The sequence below is a fragment of the Lepus europaeus genome, chromosome 6, assembly GCF_033115175.1.
Source record: "Lepus europaeus isolate LE1 chromosome 6, mLepTim1.pri, whole genome shotgun sequence".
NCBI classification, from domain to species: domain Eukaryota; kingdom Metazoa; phylum Chordata; class Mammalia; order Lagomorpha; family Leporidae; genus Lepus; species Lepus europaeus.
In genome coordinates, this window is record NC_084832.1 from 16,633,239 (window position 1) to 16,656,494 (window position 23,256).

The 23,256-nt window shown below is 36.6% G+C and overlaps 1 protein-coding gene across 4 annotated transcripts in view; it reads left to right on the plus strand.

Moving 5' to 3' along the window:
- Window positions 1-23,256, plus strand: part of UGGT2 (UDP-glucose glycoprotein glucosyltransferase 2) — a 263,834-nt gene that overhangs the window by 99,358 nt on the left and 141,220 nt on the right. For all 4 annotated transcript variants that reach the window (XM_062194020.1, XM_062194019.1, XM_062194017.1 and 1 more), the window contains exons 13-15: window positions 12,039-12,158; window positions 13,158-13,243; window positions 13,772-13,907. In XM_062194020.1, coding sequence (XP_062050004.1) covers window positions 12,039-12,158; window positions 13,158-13,243; window positions 13,772-13,907 — 342 coding nt within the window. The remainder of the gene's footprint in view (window positions 1-12,038; window positions 12,159-13,157; window positions 13,244-13,771; window positions 13,908-23,256) is intronic.

Here is a 23,256-nt window from a genome sequence, read left to right on the forward strand (position 1 = left end):
TAATCACATCACCCTCACTTGCTTAAAAGCACACAAGTGGTTTTCAGTTTGGTCTGTGCTCTTTGCTTTCTCAGACTATGAGATAATTCTTTTCACCACTCTCCCATAGGTTGTGCTTGGAAAGCATGTTTTCTTTCTTTCTTTCTTTTTTTAAATCCAATTAACTCCTACTTTTTTTCAAAGTTCAGCTCAAACAGTCCTTCCTGATTTTCCCCAACAATCCAGATTAGTTGTATAGTGTCTGAATTTCCCAATCAATGCACAAGGCACAGTCGCAGATGCAAAAGCAGAGGTTCATTTGTTACCAGCCGGCTGGGACCTCCACCTGCACACAGCCCTTTAGCAGTGCAGGCAAAAGGTCCTCTTCTTTCCATAAGAGAGGTTTTTATAGCCTCACACTTACAAGGGTGCAGGTCATCTCCTACATAGGTTACCTTCTTACTCTCTATATGGCAAGGTATTGGGACCTAACATGTTCATTGGTTCATTTAAACGTATAGGCTGTATACGTTATGTCGGGGGAAGGCCACACAAAGGGGATGGCACGGGGAGGCACTGGCAGGAAGCATTGGGCCATAAATTCCAGGGGAGCTGGTGGGGAGCAGAAGGTCATAAATTCCAGGGGAGCTTACTTTCTTTCTTCTCAAGGACCTGGCCTGTCCCCTTCATGGCCCAAGATGAGGCCTATACAGCAGGCAAGCAAGCAAGCCAGAGTGCAGAAGAGAGACCGGCAGTTAGCAAGCTAGGGACTCCAACTCCTACATTGATATACACACACTTGGATACATACGTACACCAGAGCATTCCCCAAGACCACTTCCAGGTTCAGTGATTTCCTAAGAGTCTTAAGACCCAGAAATTGTTACACTCATGGTTATGGTTTATTAGAGCAAAAGCATGCAAAGCCAGATCAGCAAGGTGAAAGCCATAGGAAAGCAGGTACAAGCTTCTAAGAGTTCCCACCTTGTGGAGTTGTAGAAGATGTGACAATGTGTGCAAAATGCTGCCTCCCAAGGAAGTTCTTCTCAATCTTTTCAGTTTCAGAATTGTGAAAGGGGGGTCCTCATGTGATCAAACAATGGCTCTGTACTTGCCCTCTGTCATTCAAGTTCCAGACTCACAGAGGAAATGCATTATTTACATAAGCTCTAGATGGACTGCCCAAACTGCTGCAGTATGACTCAAGGCTATCAGCATTCAAAGCACTGTTATCAGTAAGGACATTCCAAGAGTTCAATTCCCAGGAGACAGCCCTGTGACAAGAAAACTGGGAATGTGGAGTCTGGCATTGTAGTGCCATCCAATAATGGAATGTCAGTTTGAGTCCCTGCTGTTCCACTTCTTATCCAGCTTCCTGCTAATGTGCATGGAAAGGCAGCAGAAGATGGCTGAAGTACTGGGTTCCTGCAGTCCCTGGAGGGAGACCAAGATGGAGTTCCTGGCTCCTGGCTTATGCCTGGAACAGCTTGGAGCTGGATTTCCAAATTGTTGGTAGTTTTCCTTTGACAGTGTCATCAGCAAATTAATTTACAGTGCCCTGGTTGTTATGGTTTTCCTGCAGTGGAGAAGTTGCATCATCAAGAAAAGAGCTTACATCTCTCCTTTTCAGTATCGGGTCAATCTCCTTATCTTTCTTTAGCTCCATATTTATTTCTTTTTGGCACTGTCTCATTTCTGTACTCTTTTCTCTTATTCTTGAATCTGTTAAGATGGGCAACTGGTGATGTACCGTTCTTGTTGCTGGACAAAGGGACTAAGCTGCACAACTGGTTTAGGCTTTCACAGCAGACAGTGTGGGCCTACAGGCTGCAGGTCAGCTGCCCAAAAAACATCTACTCAGGACAAAGATGGTATGATATTGCCTGTATTTTAATCAGATTCGTTTTTGTTACTGTTGAGTTGTTTTAATTCCTTACATATTTGGATGTTAATCCCTTATCAAGTGAATAGTTTGCATATATTTCCTCTCTTTCTGTAGGTTATCACTTTCCTCATTTGAAGTTCAGGAGTTTTTTGTTTTGATATAATCCCACTTGTCAACTTTTGCTTTTGTTGTCTTTGCTTTGGGGGTCATATTAAAAACCTCTTTGCCCAGATCTGCATCCTGAAGCATTTCTCAGAGTGTTGCTTTTAATATTACTCTTTCACATACAGAGAAGCTAAAACTCCCAGAGGATATGTCGGTTATATAAGGTAATTTGGCAGGGTTAAATTTAATAATATTCCATTATTTTACATGTACATCTCTTTCTCTCATCTGTTTGTTTTACCTAATTGTGCCAGTCCATCTTGAATACTGGGCTTGAGGTTACTGCCTGAGAAGTGAGCAAATAAGGCTGCAGTTTGCACTGCCTAATTTTCTAGTTCCTTGATTTTCCTCCATTCTTTGACAATGTGTTTTAAATTCACTAAATTATTTTCTCTGTAATGTGAGCACTAGAATTATAATATATGGTTCCAAATATGCATGTGATAATGATTTGATTTTTATATTTTAACAATATTTTATCTTAAGGATATGCTTTCTTATTTCAGCAAAATGTGAATTGCATTTTAGAAATGAAACTTGTGGCACAAATTTAACATAATAACTTATTCCTTGGTGGTAATAAAATGAAAAATTGACCAAAATAAAATTCACAATATATAACTTTTACTATAATGACTATGAAGCACCTCAAAAAGTATCGTAATGCAATGTGACAAGACTTTCTTTGATATACCCTTCATTCTGATTTCTTAGATCTATAGATAGTACTCTATAATTATAATGGGTTTTATGTGAGAATTATTTAGAAAATATGACTTTTAACGATAACTTGATCTTTGTCTCAGTGTGATGAAAAATACAACTTTAGAATCTTGGTGAAATACACTAATTTTGATTTCCATGTTTATTTAAATTTAACTTTAATATTTGATGTCAGTAAAAAGTGTATGGTTGTTTAAAAATCTTTTGTTACATACATAAATTTTCAAATAAAGCTGATATGAATATCTTTGATTCAGAATCTGACTAATTCAGATTTTACTAATTTGGAAGCAGTAGATTGAAGGACTCCTTACTCTTTTTCCTGTTAAAAATTGGGTTTTATCTTAATTACCAGGCTATCAAAAGTTCTTCCTCAATAGATCAAGAGCTTGTATACTGATTCTGATGATAAAAGGTGATAGCTGTTGGCTAAGTTACAGTTCATTACTTGCTTGGGATCTTTGAGAAAGTGTACAATATTCTAACTCTCAGTATCATTTCTGTGGGACTGGCTTAAATAAATTGTTTCTTTTTTCAGGATAAAAATTTAGGATTTCAGCAGAAAAAGAAATTTACTTTGGAGTCTAAGTAAGGGGTTTCTGAGCCTATTTTAGAACATAATATCCTGATTGTTCATTATAGTGAATTGTAGTCTGGTTTTCACTCTTATTGTCTCCTAGTTTTTGCATTATTTTAGCAGAATGCCAAATACAGTGCCATGAAATACAATCTCATACAGAGGAATAATCTACCTTTTTGCTCTTTAGCCATAGGACTCTCTGGAGAATGATAATTTAGAGTCAAACAAAAGCCTAGATTTTTGAGTAGATGGATGCATAATGTTTCAGTTAAATTCAAAAATAGAACTGAAGGTACCTTATTAAATTAATGAGCATAGTCTTTCCTTTGAGAAATGTCATAAAATTGTGAAAATTGTACTGAATTTATAATCAGAATCTTGAAGTCCCCCACATTATTTTTTGTAACCTTTGGAGGATCATTCCCATATTGTCAATCTCTGAAGTTCCCTTAATCTTGGAAATTTTATGATGTTCCTTAAGATCAGAATCTCAGCTCAGCTGCTGAGGAAAGACAGGAAAAGCTTAATTGACTCTTACCCTGTTGTCAGACAGACTTAGTTAATTCTGCATCTTAGTGTTACTGTTTTCAGGTTATGTGACCTTTGGCTAGTTACTGAACTTCTTTGAATATTCTCTTTTCAGTAAAATAGGATGCTAATTATTTCATAACTAAATTGTGAGGGTTAAATAATGAAAAATACATTTAAATCATACATTAATTAGTCAAGTGGGAAATTAATTGAAACCAGAGGATTTGATGTCATCTATTTTTGTTTTAAACAAAACAATAGTAAAATTTAAATAAAATAGTCATTATTTATGAAGTAGTAGCTAATTATTTGAAAGATAAAAAAGAAGAATCACCCAGGATTCCACCATTCCAAGATAGCTATTAGCAGCCGCTTCATTAATTTTCTTCTAAGCCTCTTTCTGTGTATATATTTTTCACTCAGTATCATTTGCTAGTAAGATTTTTGTTTCCTGCCTCTTCTCAAATATATACAGGCTCTATGGACTCATCTTTCTAATGCTCATAGAAGCATTACAGATGTAGATCTGTGTACTTCATAGTGCTGTGTCTGTTGAATACTTAATTTTTCCCCTAATTTTTTACTATGGAAATAATGCAGGAATATGGCTTAATGCATTTCTTATTTCCTTCTGATAAATTTCCACATACCAAAATTTGTTTCACGTTTCCAAACACATGTGCATCAATTTGTTCTGTGAATATAGATTCACAGATAGTATAAATGTTGAATCACATTTTGTGACAGTGTTCCAGATGTGATAGAGGTAGTCCAAATATGTAATTAGTATACATGTTAGTTTCTCCTCAAATGTGCCTTAACAAGTGAAAGGGATATTACTGTCCCACTTTTAGAAAACATTTCCCTGCTTTATTTATTATAGAATTCCTAAATGCATTATTCCAGCAGGATATTTAAGCCTGTTTGTACTCAAATAATACATGTATTCAGTTAAAGGTGATTTTCTAGAGGTGTTAATGAATCTTATTAACTTTGAGTAAATATTGGTTAATAGAAATTTGTATCACAACTAGATAATTATGGTACAGATTTTAATCATGAAAATATTTCTTAGTCTTTCATAGAGGTATTATACCTAATCTTGACCATTGTATTAAAGTCTAGATACAAATCTACTGACATTATGATTTATTGACATTAAAACATGAATAGTTTAGGAGAAGCTTTTCTGTTTTTTAGCACTACATGATAGTTATAGTTCATTTGATGGAATCTAGAAACTACCACATTATTTCCAGGCGCAGACAGTTGTTACACATTAGTAGAATGACCTTATCTCTAAAACACTGAGAATCATACTTACGGACTGAAAACACTAAAGTTCTGTTTTACTATGGTAAATCAGTGTGTGGCCCCAAGCTGCCCTCTTCAAACTGATCTCTGTCAAATGAATGCTCTTGTCTGTTGACCAAGTGTGCTGCAGACCATCTTTACTTCCTTCTCCCCAGATGTGAAACTGACAATTTCCCAAGAAGCCCTGTTTTCTTTTGGTGAAAACTAGTACTAAACCAAAGTTTGAATAGTAGATGTATGCTTCATTTTTTTTAATACAAAATATTCAAGTAGAAAAGAGTAGTGAAGAATTAAGTTTGCTCTTGACAGAGCAAGAAAAAAAATCACTTTTTCTACAAGAGCATGCATTTATGTTGATAGTTCTAGTTAACATCTACCCTTATTTCAGGTCTAACTTGGATGTAAGTATTTAAAACAGTTTCCTGATTGTACATTACTTTTAATATGCTCTTATATTGTCTTAATAATGTTGGCAGATTACAATGTGGGTTCACCCTTCCTCTGCCAGCCTCCATCCCCCACTTGTCACCATCATTTACCCTTACTAATATCTGAAAAATAGGCAGAGAAACAGTGCAAAATCTTTCATAAGGGAAACTAAAGAACATACATGGCCAAATGAATTTCCATAAATTAGAAACAGATTCAAGGTTTTCCGGATTTATCCAAAACTATGTTTGCTTTTCATTTTCATGGTAACAGTGTCATTTATTTTTTATCACAGCCCGCTTTAGTGTTGAACTTTTGCATAAAAACATCTTCCTTTTCATACTGCTGTAGCAGTCAACACTTTTTAAAGATTTATTTATTTATTTGAAATGCAGAGTTACACAGAGGGAAAAAGAGAGATTCACTGATTGACTCCCCAAATGGCTGCAACAGCCAGGGCTAGAAAATGTCAGAAAATATAACCAAAGTAATATTAATAATAATAATATAGATTTTAAGACTTGGGTTCAGGGCCGGCACCATGGCTCACTTGGTTAATCCTCTGCCTGCATTGCTGGCATCCCATATGGGCACCGGGTTCTAGTCCCGGTTGCTCCTCTTCCAGTCCAGCTCTGTCTAACAGGCAGAGTTAGACAATGAGAGAGAGAGAGAAAGGTCTTCCTTCCGTTGGTTCACCCCCCAGATGGCCACTATGGCCGGCGCATCCGAAGCCAGGAGCCAGGTGCTTCCTCCTTGTCTCCCATGTGGGTGCAGGGCCCAAGCACTTGGGCCATCCTCCACTGCCTTCCCAGGCCACAGCAGAGAGTTGGACAGGAAGAGGAGCAAGTGGGACAGAATCCTGAGCCCCAACTGGGACTAGAACTTGGAGTACTGGTGCCTCAGGCGGAGGATTAACCTAGTGAGCCACGGTACCAGCCGCCAAAATCTTAATGCAGTGACAAGGGATTATGTTTTCATTTTAGACCTCAGTGCTGTCAGAGACCATCATTTCTACCCTCCACCTCCTTTGCTGCATTTCCTTTCATTTTTCTTTTCTTCCTTCCTTCCTGCCTGCCTTCCTTCCTTTCTTTCTTTTTTTTTTTTTTTTTTTTAGTTAGCTGCCCCTGATTTGTTGGAGATGGCCCTCACCAACTGCTAAAATGTTACTTCTCAAACTTACACATAGGGAAGATAACAGTATTTTTTATACTCTGTTGCCAACCAATGTGTTGCCCTGCTGCAATGATGAATCTGTATCTTGTACTACATGTGACAGCCACAGGAGCCAAGCATGCCCCAAACTGCATTATACCATGATCAGTGAGATATTTTGGTGATTGGAAATCACTGTAAATTACTGAATGTGTAATCTCAAGTTTTCTACTTAACTCACGGTCTGACAATAGCCTATATTGCTTGTGTTTAGCTGAACTGTACTTCACCGTAGCAGGATTCGTGTACAAAGACACCAAAGACTTTAACAGGAGGTAGTCTTTTATTAGTTATGCTGGCGTAAAACCCAGGTGAAATTTTATATTAAAAGCCTAAGCCCCGAACAAAAAGGGGGTATTTTCTTATATATGGTTTAGCTTCTTGCTTCCCTTATATGGTTAAATACGTACATTTGATTAGATATTCCAATGTTACTTGGCAACCACAGGAATTGATAAATACCATGCATTCATACCTTGATTTTTTTTTTTTCCCACACACATATAGAGCTGTAAGCTGTCTGGCAAGGATTAACACCATTGCTCTGTACTAGCAAACAGAACCTGTAAGCAGATAGTAACTACAGTTAAAGCATTCATAGGCAGATAATCACATTTCATTCCCAGGACAGGATCCTTCCTTTTTCTTCTTCTGAAATTGGGAAGGCTTTTACCACAACTTTAATGAAGTCAGTTAGAAACAAGTTTAATTAAAAGGCAAAGGCCTCAAGCACATCATGGCCTCATTCTGCCTATTCACATGCATTTCTGTTTGGAAAAACAGCACTACTTACTTGAGGACTGTGGGAATCCCAACTCCCTTGGGAATGTATTTCGAATTGTCCTGTCCAAAGAAAAGACTACCAAATTCTCACCCTCACTCTACTTTGGAACAAGACAGAGCCTACTTATACACTGGGGGCTAGGCTTCAGCTTTCTGAGGAGTTTTTCTTATGCACCCCTATCTTACATGAGAAATTATTTCATGATCTCCTTTTTGCCCTGTTGCTGGTGAATACAGTGTATATTGTGTATATCTCATGAATCTTAAATCCTTTTGGTACAATTTCTGGGCATACTGCTAGAATCTCCCTTTTATTGCACTTGATTTTGGCCCATGATATAATCTTTCCCCTTAAAACTATGCCTGAAATATAAAAGGCAATTATTTATTATTTTAATGGTACTTAAGTCAGTTTACTTAGAAACTAAGAATCACTCTACTAAGAATCACCCTACACCAACTGGAATTATTTTAAAACATTGATAGTTTAGAAAATTCAGTAGCTAGGTGACATGCATATACTTACTCTGTAAATAAAGTTTAATTTTTAAAACATCTCCTTTTAAATACTGTTGCTATTGACACTAGGCAAGTACAGCTTAGCCAAGATGAAGAAAACCTTCTGAGGAAGTTTTCTTGGGTATCATCAGATAGTTCAAAACAAATGAAGTTCTCTGAGTTGAAATTCTTTCTTCCTTCATTATTGTTGGGAGTTCAAATTGTTATTTCCAAGGCTACTAGTGAGTTTGGGAACAAGGAGTTGTAACACAATATGGCTTTCACTTTCGGCTTGGAATCTGTAAGTGTTCCTCCAGGATGCAATTTGGAAAATGTGCCTAGACAGAGTTGAGGTGAATATGTAACATGCCTCTAATGCTTCCAGCTGTTGAGGATTAGAACTCCTCAGTTCTTCATTGTTGGTTGCTGCCTCTATCACATGTCGCTAAACAACAAGGTATAAATGTTCTCCAGCTTTTGTAGTCTGTCAGACAGGAGAGGTAGTCTTATAAGCTACTCCATCTTGATAAGAACTGAACATCTAAGATAGTGATTTTATAATTTAATTTTTATAAGCCATTATATTTTTCTGTGGCCAAGCCTTTAAATTGAGAAGGAAGGTGGAGGGCCTCATTTACTATGTTCAGTTAAGATAAACACTCGTCTAAAGTGGTTTATGGAGAGTGATTCTTGGGTGTTTTTTATTTTGTAACATGAAAAACACATCAATAAAAAGAATAAATTGTGTACCAATACTTAATGTAAAAGTCAATGGAAGTATAAAATTTTTTTTTTTTTACAGAAGATCAGTTTAGTATGTATTAGGTAAAGATTTCAACATTTTGCCCATATAGCAACATAAAGTGAAAAAACTACCATTGGATTACTAATTATAGCATTAAATAGCAATGTACAGCACATTAAACAGAGATCCTACATAATATTTTTTCAAATTAATTAATTTTCTATGCCATTTCCATTTTAACACCAGGTTGTTTTTTTTTTTTTCATTTCCAATTCTCTTTATATAAAGAAGATCAATTCAGTATATAATTAGTAAAGACCTCATCAGTTTGTGCCCACACAGAAACGCAAAGTATAAAAATACTGTTTCAGTACTAGTTATAGCATCACTTGGCTTTAGACGACACATTAGGGACAGATCCCACATGGGGTGTAAGTACACAGTGACTCCTGTTGTTGATTTAACAATTTGACACTCTTGTTCATGGCGTCAGTAATCTCCCTAGGCTCTAGTCATGAGTTGCCAGGGCTATGGAAGCCTTTAGAGTTCGCTGACTTTGATCTTATTCCGATAGGGTCATAGTCAAAGTGGAAGTTCTCTCCTCCCTTCGGAGAAGGGTACCTCCTTCTTTGATGGCCCCGTTCTTTCCACTGGGATCTCACTCACAGAGATCATTCATTTAGGTCTTTTTTTTTTTTTTCCATGATATCTTGGCTTTCCATGCCTGCTATACTCTCATGGGCTCTTCCACCAGATCCGAATGCCTTGAGGGCTGATTCTGAGGCCAGAGTGTTGTTTAGGACATCTGCCATCCTATGAGTCTGCTGTGTATCCCGCTTCCCATGTTGGATCTTTCTCTCCCTTTTTGATTCTATCAGTTAGTATTAGCAGACACTTGTCTTGTTTGTGTGATCTCTTTGACTCTTAGAGCTATCAGAGCTATCAATTGTGAGCTGAAATTGATCACTTGGACTAGTGCGATGGCATTGGTACATGCCATCTTGATGGGATTGTGTTGGAATCCCCTGGCACGTTTCTAACTCCACCATTTGCGGCCAGTCCGATTGAGCATGTTCCAAATTGTTCATCTCCTCCCACTCTTTTTCCACTCAGATTTAACAGGGATCACTTTTCAGTTAAAATTTAAACACCTAAGAATAATTGTGTGATAATTACTGAGTTCAACCAATAGTACTAGAACAACAACAACAACAACAACAAATACTAAAAAGGCTGGAACTCATCGAAGAGTTTGGTAAAGTAGCAGGATATAAAATCAATGCACAAAAATCAACAGCCTTTGTATACACAGGCAATGCCACAGCTGAGGAAGAACTTCTAAAATCAATCCCATGCACAATAGCTACAAAAACAATCAAATACCTTGGAATAAACTTAACCAAGGACGTTAAAGATCTCTACGATGAAAACTACAAAACCTTAAAGAAAGAAATAGAAGAGGATACCAAAAAATGGAGAAATCTTCCATGCTCATGGATTGGAAGAATCAATATCATCAAAATGTCTATTCTCCCAAAAGCAATTTATACATTCAATGCAATACCCATCAAGATCCCGAAGACCTTCTTCTCAGATCTGGAAAAAATGATGCTGAAATTCATATGGAGACACAGAAGACCTCGAATAGCCAAAGCAATCTTGTACAACAAAAACAAAGCCGGAGGCATCACAATACCTGATTTTAGGACATACTACAGGGCAGTTGTTATCAAAACAGCATGGTACTGGTACAGAAACAGATGGATAGACCAATGGAACAGAATAGAAACACCAGAAATCAACCCAAACATCTACAGCCAACTTATATTTGACCAAAGATCCAAATCTAATCCCTGGAATAAGGACAGTCTATTCAATAAATGGTGCTGGGAAAATTGGATTTCCACGTGCAGAAGCTTGAAGCAAGACACATACCTATCACCTTACACAAAAATTCAACCAACATGGATTAAAGACTTAAATCTACGACCCGAAACCATCAAATTATTAGCATTGGAGAAACCCTGCAAGATATAGGCACAGGCAAAGACTTCCTGGAAAATACTCCAACAGCACAGGCAGTCAAAACCAAAATTAACATTTGGGATTGCATCAAATTGAGAAGTTTCTGTACTTCAAAAGAAACAGGAAAGTGAAGAGGCAACCAACAGAATGGGAAAAAATATTTGCAAACTATACTACAGATAAAGGGTTGATCACCAGAATCTACAAAGAAATCAAGAAAATCCACAACAACAGAACAAACAACCCACTTAAGAGATGGGCCAAGGACCTCAATAGACATTTTTCGCAAGAGGAAATCCAAATGGCCAACAGACACATGAAAAAATGTTCAAGATCACTAGCCATCAGAGAAATGCAAATCAAAACCACAATGAGGTTTCACCTCACCCCGGTGAGAATGGCTCACATTCAGAAATCTACCAACAATAGATGCTATAGAGGATGTGGGGGAAAAGGGACACTAACCCACTGTTGGTGGGAATGCAAACTGGTTAAGCCACTATGGAAGTCTGTCTGGAGATTCCTCAGAAACCTGAACATAACCCTACCATACAACCCAGCCATCCCACTCCTTGGAATTTACCCAAAGGAAATTAATTTGGCAAATAAAAAAGCCATCTGCACATTAATGTTTATTGCAGCTCAATTCACAATAGCTAAGACCTGGAACCAACCCAAATGCCCATCAACAGTAGACTGGATAAAGAAGTTATGGAACATGTACTCCATAGAATACTATACAGCAGTAAGAAACAACGAAACCCAGTCATTTGCAACAAGATGGAGCAATCTGGAAAACATCATGCTGAGTGAATTAAGCCAGTCCCAAAGAGAAAAATATCATTTGTTTTCCCTGATCGGTGACAACTGAGCGCCAAAGGGGAAACCTGTTAAGTGAAATGGACACTATAAGCAACAATGAACTGATCAGCTCCTGTCCTGACTTTAGATGTACAATGTAATACTTTATCCTTTTTAGTATTTGTTGGGAAGTATAAAATTTTTAACTTGTAAACTTAAAGATTATAAAACTGGTTTCTATATTTAATCAAAAACATAGAAAATACTGTGTTGTGTCTTCTCATTGTCATTTGATACAGGGAAAATGTGTCTCTGAAAACGATTTATGTGTTAATGTAGCTTTCACAGATATCTGGATTCTTTTCTAGTGGATAAATGACTTAGAAAATGATGGTTTGTATGTTACATGGCCTACAAGTTGCGAAGAATTTCTGAAACCAGGATTCCCTGGAAGTGTGCCTTCTGTAAGGCGTAATTTTCATAATTTGGTGAGTTTTCTATTTCATTATATACTCCTTTTATAAAGTATCTGCTCTCCTTTTTGGATTATCTGGTGTTGATGGGTTAAGAATCTGAGTTGTAAGGAATTAGAATTCCCGATGCAACAAGCTAGAGATGGCATTGCTGACTGGGTAACAAAAGCTAATGATTTCACATAATCTATTTCTTGTTATTCAGTCCTCATGTAATTTTATAATACCAATAATAAATTGGTGGAACATTTTTACATTGTCTCAAAGGTATGTATAATAGTATTTTCTTCATTCTGCATTATAAAGAATAGTTGATTAAATTTTAGTACATTTCAGGGAAAAATGCATAAATACCACTTTGTCAACTATGCATATAATTTCATTATTATAATATTAAGTATCTAAGCAACACTATTATTACTTTTAAATGTGGAGAAAATAGCTAGGGCTTTCCCGTTTTTTCACATGGGAAGGGAATATCTTTTTTTCCTGCAAGAATCTTGAGGAAGCACTATGTTAATGCTATTTTTTGGGCAAAATTCAATTTATTTTCTTATTGAAAAAATTTATCACCGAAAATTCAGGTAATGTTTAGAGTAAGGTATTTTTCTTGTGTGAAAGCAAACTTTATGCCATGCTTTCAAAAAGAAGATGAGTAATGTTAAATTTTATGTACAACTCTGTTTGGATATGTGACTTTTAGAACTCCTTCATCAATTGTTAAATTATTTTATTTATATATACTACTCAAAATTATATTGAATTATAAGAAATTTCTTATTTTTAGATAACATTTTAAATTTACATTATTGTCGAAAACTTAATAGCACTATTAAAGAGTTCAACAAATAAAGTAAAAAGACCATAGTCCAGCAAGAAAGTAGGCAAGGGCTACATACAATAATCAAATGAAAAGACCTTGAATTTCTTACTGTTATAGAAATGAGACTAACTATGAATTTCATGAAAATTGTGAGGTGTTAAAATAGTGATAATGTACTATCTTTCTTTTAGGTTCTGTTTATTGATCCTGCTCAAGAATATACATTGGATTTTATAGCATTTGCTGAATATTTCTATGTTCGTAAAGTACCTCTTAGGTAATTGTCAGTATATGTTATTAAACTGTCAACTGAAGGAAATTCAGTGATGTTCACATTGTTGACATAGAGTACTAATGTGGAGTATAGCTGCAGTGCTTGATGTGATATAGCTATATGTAATGAAGTAACATCTACCTTAATGATAGACTGTTGGAGCTGTCTGATAATCTTGTTTCTCCTATTAGTTTCTGAGGGAAACATCTGTTGACCCTGAGAACCAATAGTAGGATCCATTTCTTTCTTATTAAGAATAAATGCAGTTACCCTTTTTTTTTTCCTGGGGAATATGGCCAATTGGTAATGTCATCTCCAAAGAGAATGTTTGATATTTTGCAGGAATTTAGTAGTTCTGAGGATTTTAGTGAACAGGGATTATAATGAAAGTTTTCAAATAATATCCCCTTTTCCTCATCTATTAAATACATTCTTCTCATCTAAATGTTGTAGTCTAATAATATGTGAAAATAATGATATATTGGGTTCTAGAGGTATTTGTAACATTTGTTCTTTGTCTTCTTTTCTCAGAATTGGTTTTGTGTTCATTCTTAATACTGATGATATAGTTGATGGAACAAAGGATGCTGGAGTTGCTCTTTGGCGAGCTTTCAATTACATTGCAGAAGAACTTGGCATATCAGAAGCATTTATTTCCGTAGTACATGTGAGTTTATGTATTTAATATGATTTCTTTAGAAAATACAATTTTCTTAAATTATAATATTATAATATTTCAAAGTTTGTGAAGCTGTCATTGGGATTAACATAATGGGAATTTTATTTTTATAATTCCCTACTGAAGTCTACAGTATTCTCCTGATTTTAAAGATTAGAAAAACAGAAGCTGGTAGTGTATCATAGTGGGTAAAACTTCCATCTACAATGCTGGCATCCCATATGGGCACCAATGTGAGTCCTGGCTGCTCTACTTCTGATCCAGCTCCCTGCTAATAGGCATTGGAAAGCAGTGGAAGATGCCCCAAGTTCTTGGCCCCTGTACACACGTGAGAGACCCAGGTGAAGCTCCTGGCCCATCCCTGGTTGTTGATAACATTTGAGGTGTGAAATGGAAGTCAGTCTCTCCTCTCTCTGTAACTCTGCCTTTTAAATACATAAACAAATCTTTTAGAAAATAGGAAAATAGGTTTTGAATAAAATCATGAATAAGAAGATAATTACCAAAATAAATATTATAAATGACAAAGTATATATACACTTCCTAAATAATTTGCCTTTGAATTATCTACTAGGATGTATAGCACAATGCTGTAATCTCTTGGAAAACCAAATTACACTTGAAACCATAGGGTTTAAAGCAAAGCAACATGAAAGTAAGTATTAAATATGTAGCACAGCCTATAATTTGTGCTGAACAATTAGAAAGGAAAAAGAAGGGGAGACATGAATAAAGGATATTTACATAAACAACATTAGAGTACACTGGGATCTGGATTGTGAAAAAATTGGTGGTTAGTCAATCCATGCTTTTGTGTCTTCAAATCCTATTGAAAGCCACATTATTGAGCCAACATCCTTCTAGCAGTGTTCTTTGGATGACTAATTTAGAATAATTTCAACAAGAGAACTTTTAGTAAAACACATGAGTTATGCTTTCACTTTTCTAGGATCAGACTAGCAGTTGAATGAGTGGATTATGTGGTAGGTGTGTGGTCGATTTTTAAAGGAATTTCCACCTGTTTTCCAAAATGATTGTACCACTTTACATTCCCACCTCCACTCCCATGCCACCTCCTACTCCCTCTCCCATACTATTCTTCATTAAGATTCATTTCTAATTAAATTTACATATAGAAGACCATCTCTATATTCTGTAAAGATTTCAACAGTTTGCACTCCCCCCCCCCCACACAACGTATAAAGTACTGTTTGAGAACAAATTTTGCAGTTAATTCTCATAGTACAGCTCATTAAGATCAGAGGACCTACATGTGAAATAAGGGCACAGTGACTTCTGTTGTTAATTTAACAATTCACACTCTTATTTAGGACATCAGTTATCACCTGTGGCTCTTGCCATGAACTGCCAAGGGTGTAGAAGCCTTTTGTGAACACAAACTCCATCAAAATTTAGACAAGACCATAAGCAAAGTGCAAGTACTCTCCTCTCCTCCCTTCAGAGAAAAGTATATCCTCCTTTAATGGCCCCTTCTTCCCACTGGGGTCTCACAATGATCCTTCAAGTAGGATATTTTTTGCCATACTGTCTTGGCATTCCCTGAAATGCTCTCATGGGCATTTCAGGCACATCTGAATGCTGTAAGGGCTGACTCTGAGGTGAGAATGGTACTTAAAGTGATTGTCATTCTATGAGTCAGCTGTATGGACTACTTTGATGTTGGACATTCCCTCCTTTTTAATTCTATTATTACCAGACACTTGATGCTATTTGTATGATCTCTTTAACACTTATTCCTATCTATAATAGGATATATTATAATAATATATCTTAATATAAATATCTTAATATGATCACTTTAACAATTAAGATAGCATTTTTATCACCATTTTTAATGGGATTTGGAGTCCCATGACAGGTTTTTTTTTTAACTTTTATTTAATGAATATAAATTTCCAAAGTTCAGCTTATGGATTACAATGGCTTCCCCCCCATAATTTCCCTCCCACCCACAACCCTCCCCTTTCCCGCTCCCTCTCCCATTCCATTCACATCAAGATTCATTTTCAATTCTCTCTATATACAGAAGATCAGTTCAGTATATATTAAGCAAAGATTTCAACAGTTTACCCCCACATAGCAACACAAAGTGAAAAATACTGTTGGAGTACTAGTTATAGCATTAAATAACAGTGTACAGCACATTAAAGACAGAGATCCTACATGATATTTTTTAAAAATTAATTTTCTATGCAATTTCCAATTTAACACCTGGTTTTTTTTTTCATTTTCAATTATCTTTACATACAGAATATCAATTCAGTATATACTAAGTAAAGATTTCATCAGTTTGCACCCACACAGAAACACAAAGTGTAAAAGTACTGTTTTAGTACTAGTTATAGCATTACTTCACATTAGACAAAACATTAAGGACAGATCCCACATGAGATATAAGTAAACAGTGACTCCTGTTGTTGACTTAACAATTTAACACTCTTCTTTATGGTGTCAGTAATCTCCCTAGGCTCTAGTCATGAGTTGCCAAGGCTATGGAAGCCTTTAGGGTTCGCTGACTTTGATCTTATTCTGATAGGGTCATAGTCAAAGTGGAAGTTCTCTCCTCCCTTCAGAGAAAGGTACCTCCTTCTTTGATGGCCCCATTCTTTCCACTGGGATCTCACTTGCAGAGATCTTTCATTTAGGTCTTTTTTTTTCTCCCAGAGTGTCTTGGCTTTCCATGCCTACAATACTCTCATGGGCTCTTCAGCCAGATCCAAATGCCTTAAGGGCTGATTCTGAGGCCAGAATGCTATTTAGAACATCTGCCATTCTATGAGTCTGCTGTGTATCCCGCTTCCCATGTTGGATCGTTCTCTCCCTTTTTGATTCTATCAGTATTAGCAGACACTTGTCTTGTTTGTGTGATCCCTTTGACTCTTAGACCTATCAGAGTGATCAATTTTGAACTGAAGTTAATCACTTGGACTAGTGAGATGGCATTGGTACATGCCACCTTGTTGGGATTGTATTGGAATCCCTGGCACGTTTCTAACTCCACCATTTGGGGCAAGTCCGATTGAGCATGACACAAATTGTACATCTCCTCCCTCTCTTTTTTTTCCATTCTTATATTTATCAGGGATCACTTTTCAGCTAAAATTAAAACACCTAAGAATAATTGTGTGTTAATTACAGAGTTCAACCACTAGTACTAGAACAACAACAACAACAACAACAACAACAAATACTAGAAAGGATAAAGTATTACATTGTACATCTAGAGTCAGGACAAGAGCTGATCAGGTCCTTGTTTCTTATAGTGTCCATTTCACTTCAGCAAGTTTCCCCTTTGGTGCTCAGTTAGTTGTCACCGATCAGGGAAAACAAATGATATTTGTCCCTTTGGCACTGGCTTAATTCACTCAGCATGATGTTTTCCAGATTCCTCCGTCTTGTTGCAAAAGATCGGGTTTCATTGTTTTTGACTGCTGTATAGTATTCTATAGAGTACATGTTCCATAACTTCTTTATCCAGTCTACTGTTGATGGGCATTTGGGTTGGTTCCAGGACTTAGCTATTGTGAATTGAGCTGCAATAAACATTAATGTGCAGATGGCTTTTTTATTTGCCAAATTAATTTCCTTTGGGTAAATTCCAAGGAGTGGGATGGCTGGGTTGTATGGTAGGGTTATGTTCAGGTTTCTGAGGAATCTCCAGACTGACTTCCATAGTGGCTTAACCAGTCTGCATTCCCACCAACAGTGGGTTAGTGTCCCTTTTTCCCCACATCCTCTATAGCATCTATTGTTGGTAGATTTCTGAATGTGAGCCATTCTCACCGGGGTGAGATGGAACCTCATTGTGGTTTTGATTTGCATTTCTCTGATGGCTAGTGATCTTGAACATTTTTTCATGTGTCTGTTGGCCATTTGGATTTCCTCTTGCGAAAAATGTCTATTGAGGTCCTTGGCCCATCTCTTAAGTGGGTTGTTTGTTCTGTTGTTGTGGATTTTCTTGATTTCTTTGTAGATTCTGGTTATCAATCCTTTATCTGTAGTATAGTTTGCAAATATTTTTTCCCATTCTGTTGGTTGCCTCTTCACTTTCCTGACTGTTTCTTTTGAAGTACAGAAACTTCTCAATTTGCTGCAATCCCAAATGTTAATTTTGGCTTTGACTGCCTGTGCTCCTGGGGTCTTTTCCAAGAAGTCTTTGCCGGTACCTATATCTTGCATGGTTTCTCCAATACTCTCTATAATTTGATGGTCTTGGGTTGTAGATTTAAGTCTTTAATCCATGTTGGTTGAATTTTTGTGTAAGGTGAAAGGTATGGGTGTTGCTTCATGCTTCTGCGCATGGAAATCCAATTTTCCCAGCACCATTTATTGAATAGACTGTCCTTATTCCAGGGATTGGTTTTGGATCTTTGATCAAATATAAGTTGGCTGTAGATGTTTGGGTTGATTTCTGGTGTTTCTATTCTGTTCCATTGGTCTGTCCATCTGTTTCTGTACCAGTACCATGCTGTTTTGATTATAGCTGCCCTGTAGTATGTCCTGAAATCAGGTATTGTGATGCCTCCGGCTTTGTTTTTGTTGTACAAGATTGCTTTAGCTATTCGAGGTCTTCTGTGTCTCCATATGAATTTCAGCATCATTTTTTCCAGATCTGAGAAGAATGTCTTCGGTATCTTGGTATTGTATTGAATGTAGAAATTGCTTTTGGGAGAATAGACATTTTGATGATATTGATTCTTCCAATCCATGAGCATGGAAGATTTCTCCATTTTTTGGTATCCTCTTCTATTTCTTTCTGTAAGGTTTTGTAGTTTTCATCGTAGAGATCTTTAACGTCTTTGGTTAAGTTTATTCCAAGGTATTTGATTGTTTTTGTAGCTATTGTGAATGGGATTGATTTTAGAAGTTCTTCCTCAGCCGTGGCATTGCCTGTGTATACAAAGGCTGTTGATTTTTGTGCATTGATTTTATATCCTGCTACTTTGCCAAACTCTTCGATGAGTTCCAGTAGTCTCTTAGTAGAGTTCTTTGGGTCCCCTAAATAAAGAATCATATCATCTGCAAAGAGGGATAGTTTGAGTTCGTCCTTCCCAATTTGTATCCCTTTAATTTCTTTTTCTTGCCTAATAGCTCTGGCTAAAACTTCCAGAACTATATTGAATAGCAGTGGTGAGAGTGGGCATCCCTGTCTGGTACCAGATTTCAGTGGAAATGCTTCCAACTTTTCCCCATTCAATAGGATGTTGGCCGTGGGCTTTTCATATATTGCTTTGATTGTATTGAGGAATGTTCCTTCCATACCCAGTTTGCTTAGAGTTTTCATCATGAAAGGGTGTTGTATTTTATCAAATGCTTTCTCTGCGTCTATTCAGAGAATCATATGGTTTTTCTTCTGTAGTCTGTTAATGTGGTGTATCATGTTGATTGTTTTGCGAACGTTGAACCATCCCTGCATACCAGGGATAAATCCCACTTGGCCTGGGTGGATGATCTTTCTGATGTGTTGTTGCATTCTACTGGCCAAAATTTAATTGAGTATTTTTGCATCTATGTTCATCAGGGATATTGGTCTGTAATTCTCCTTCAATGCTGCATCTTTTTCCGGCTTAGGGATTAAGGTGATGATGGGTTCATAGAAAGAATTTGGGAGGATTCCCTCTTTTTCGATTGTTGTGAATAGTTTGAGAAGAATTGGAGTTAGTTCTTCTCTAAAGGTCTGGTAGAATTCAGCCGTGAATCCATCTGGTCCTGGGCTTTTCTTTGTTGGGAGGGCCTTTATTACTGTTTCAATTTCTGTCTCAGTTATGGGTCTGTTTAGGTTTTCTATGTCTTCCTGGCTCAATTTAGGTAGGTTGCATGTGTCCAGGAATCTGTCCATTTCTGATAGATTTCCCTGTTTGCTGGCATACAAGCCCTTGTAATAATTTCTGATGATTCTTTTTATTTCTGTGTTGTCTGTTGTTACATTTCCCTTTTCATCTCTGATTTTATTGATTTGGGTCTTTTCTCTTCTTTTTTTAGTTAATTGGGCCAGTGGGGTGTCAATTTTCTTTATTTTTTCAAAAAACCAGCTCCTCATTTGGCTGATTTTTTGTAATATTTTTTTGGATTCAATCCTGTTGATTTCTTCCCTGATTGTAATTATTTCCCTTCTTCTACTGGGTTTGGGTTTGGTTTGCTGCAGATTTTCTAGATCCTTGAGATGACTTGAAAGCTCATCTGTTTGGTGCCTTTCCAATTTCTTGACGTAGGCACCTATTGATATAAACTTTCCTCTTAACACTGCTTTTGCTGTATCCCATAGATTTTGGTATGTTGTGCTGTTATCCTCATTTACTTCCAGAAAAGTTTTGATTTCTCTTTTAATTTCTTCTATGACCCAGTGTTCATTCAGGAGCATGGTGTTCAATCTCCATGTGTTTGCATACTCTCTAGGGAATCTGGAGTAGCTAATTTCCAACTTCATTCCTTTGTGGTCTGAGAAGCTGCATTGTATGATTCTAATTCTTTTGAATTTCTGAGACTTGCATTATGGCCTAGTATGTGGTCAATCCTAGAGAAGGTTCCATATACTGCTGAGAAGAATGTAAATGCTTTATGTGTAGGATGAAAAGTTCTGTAGATATCTGTTAGATCTATTTGGGCTATAGTGTCATTTAAATCTACTGTCTCCTTGTTGATCTTCTGTCCTGTTGATCTGTCTGTCTCTGAGAGTGGAGTATTGAAGTCCCGCGGCACTATTGTATTGGGGTCTAAGTCTCCCTTTAAGTCCCTTAACAAGTCTTTTAAATAAACTGGTGTCCTGTAATTAGGTGCATATACATTGATAATCGTTATATCTTCCTGTTGAAATTTCAAGAGAAATGATGGTATACTAAGAAGTGTTATGTAGAGGAACAACCAATGAATGAGACATATAAGGTGTATCTTTAACAACCAGCAGATGGTAACAGTAAGCCCAAATATATTGATAATTGTGGTAAATTAAACTTAAGCATACTAGAATAATGGATATAAAAACAGAAAAGTATGCATAATAAAGGTAGTCAACAAAAGAAATGTAGGTAGTCATAAAATACCAAGGTAATTAAACTTTAAGAAAAAAAACCCTAAAATTATAGGTAGCTAATAAAATAACTTGAAAATACACAATGCAAAATTTGATAAGTGAGAGGAATGGACATCTCTGTGATTACAGTAGATTATTTCAGTGTTCATGTATTGATAGTTGAAATATGAAAAATTGAGTAAAGATGTATGATAATACTGGAGCATACAGTAAGCAAGCTTAATTTCTAAGGGAAACATGAGAGCCTAAACACAGCAATCAGAATCAGGTAATTTTGCAATTAAAACAAATAAAGAACACATACAGTCAAATTTTTCAGTTTAAAAAGGGAGTTTAGGGGACAGCACTGTGGCATAGTGGGTAAAACGTGCCTGCAGTGCCAGCATCCCATGTGGGCGCCGGTTTGAGACCTGGCTGCTCCACTTCCAATCCAGCTCTCTGCAATGGCCTGGGAAAGCAGCAGAAGGTGGCCCAAGTGCTTGGACCCATGCACCCAAGTGGGAGACCCAGAAGATGCTCCTGTCTCCTGGCTTCAGATCAGTCTCTTGGCTTCAGATAGGCCCAGCTCTGGCCCTTGCAGCATTTAGGGAGTGAACCAGCAGATGGAAGACCTCTCTGCCTCTGCCTCTGCCACTGCCTGTTTGTAACTCTGCCTTTCAAATGAATAAATACATCTTTAAAAAAAAAAAAGAAGGGGGGAGTTTAAAAGTATTAGCCATTCAAAAATGAGTGATCTATTTTTTAAAAGGGAATAGGAAGAATAAAACAAGATTAGACATTAGTGAACTAAGAGGCAAAACTATAATTGAGAGAATCAAGAATACCAAAAGTGATATTAGGAAAACACAGGCTGGTTCCAAACTAGCACACCAGAAATAGAAGGTACAGACTACCAGCTTCTTAAGGCCCAGGCTCAGAAACTGACACATAATTACTTTACCTTATCCTGTTACAGTCTGTTGGCTAAGTAGTCATGAATCTGGATTCATATACTTACCTCACATTGGAAGGAATACTGAAAAAATTGGAGTCCATGTTTTAAAACCAGTGCAGCAAGTTTTTCCAAATGTTAAAAGAAAAGTAGTTTCTTGAAAATATATTTCAGAGAATATAAAAAGAAGAAACATTTACTAAAACATTATGTGAACCTTATATAACCTCATATCAAAACATGACAAATACAAAAAATGAAAATTTAGGAGCTGTTTCATCTTTGGAGCAAGGTGTCAAAATCCTACTAAATAGAACATTAGCAAAGTAAATCCAACAGTTATATAAAAGATAAGCCACCATTGTAAGATGATATTATTTAAGGAAAGAATTTTTGAAAATGTGAAGAATTTATAAATACATTTTTGCCATATTACTTATATTATTTCAGAATTCCAACTTCCTGGTAGTATGTAACCTGGGAGGCAGCAGGAGGTGGCTCAATAAGTTGGGTCTGTGTCACCCACATGGAAGATTAGCTATATTATAGTTGAATTCCGGTTTACCTACCAACTTCAACCTGGTCATTGAGGGCATTGGAATCTAAGTCAGCAGATGGGTGGTCTCTGTCTCTGTCTCCCTCCCTCCCTTTTCTCCAAAACCCTCCCTACATCTTTCAAATAATTAGATAATTTTATTTTTAAAAAAATACCCAAATGAATGAAAACTCACACCATATTTATTAGTAAAAGTATTTCACTTAATAACTGTCGTTTTCGGTAATTGATTTATAAATTCAGTGCACTTCTAAAGTATTTCCATTTTAGGAAGGGTTTTGGTAGAGCTTGATACATTTAATTTGAAATTTATGTGGAAGAATGAAGACCTGAAATAACTGAGACTCTTGAAGAAGATTAAGTAGTGAGACTTGCCCTACAAGTAATAAGATGGATCTTTTGTTTAAGATTAATTTTTTTGTTTTAATTTAAGATAGACCATGTCATTCTTCAAATACCCACAAGAGCTGGGCCTGGGCTTGGGCCAAAGCCAGGAGCTGGGGACTCAATACAGGTGTTGCACATGAAGAGAAGGAACCCAATTCCTTCAGCCATCACTGTTGCCTCCCATGGTCAGTATTAGCAGGATGCTCGAGTCAGGAGCCAAGCTAGGCATCAAACCCAGGTACTCTGATACAGATTATAGACCTCTTTACCATGTCTTAACTGATGGGCTAAACATCCACCTTAGTGGGATTTTAAATCTCTATTAAGACAGAGTCCTACTGTTATAAGAAAAAGATGTACCACTGATGAAACATATTGAGGCTCTAAAACTGTAGAATATGGGAATGACATT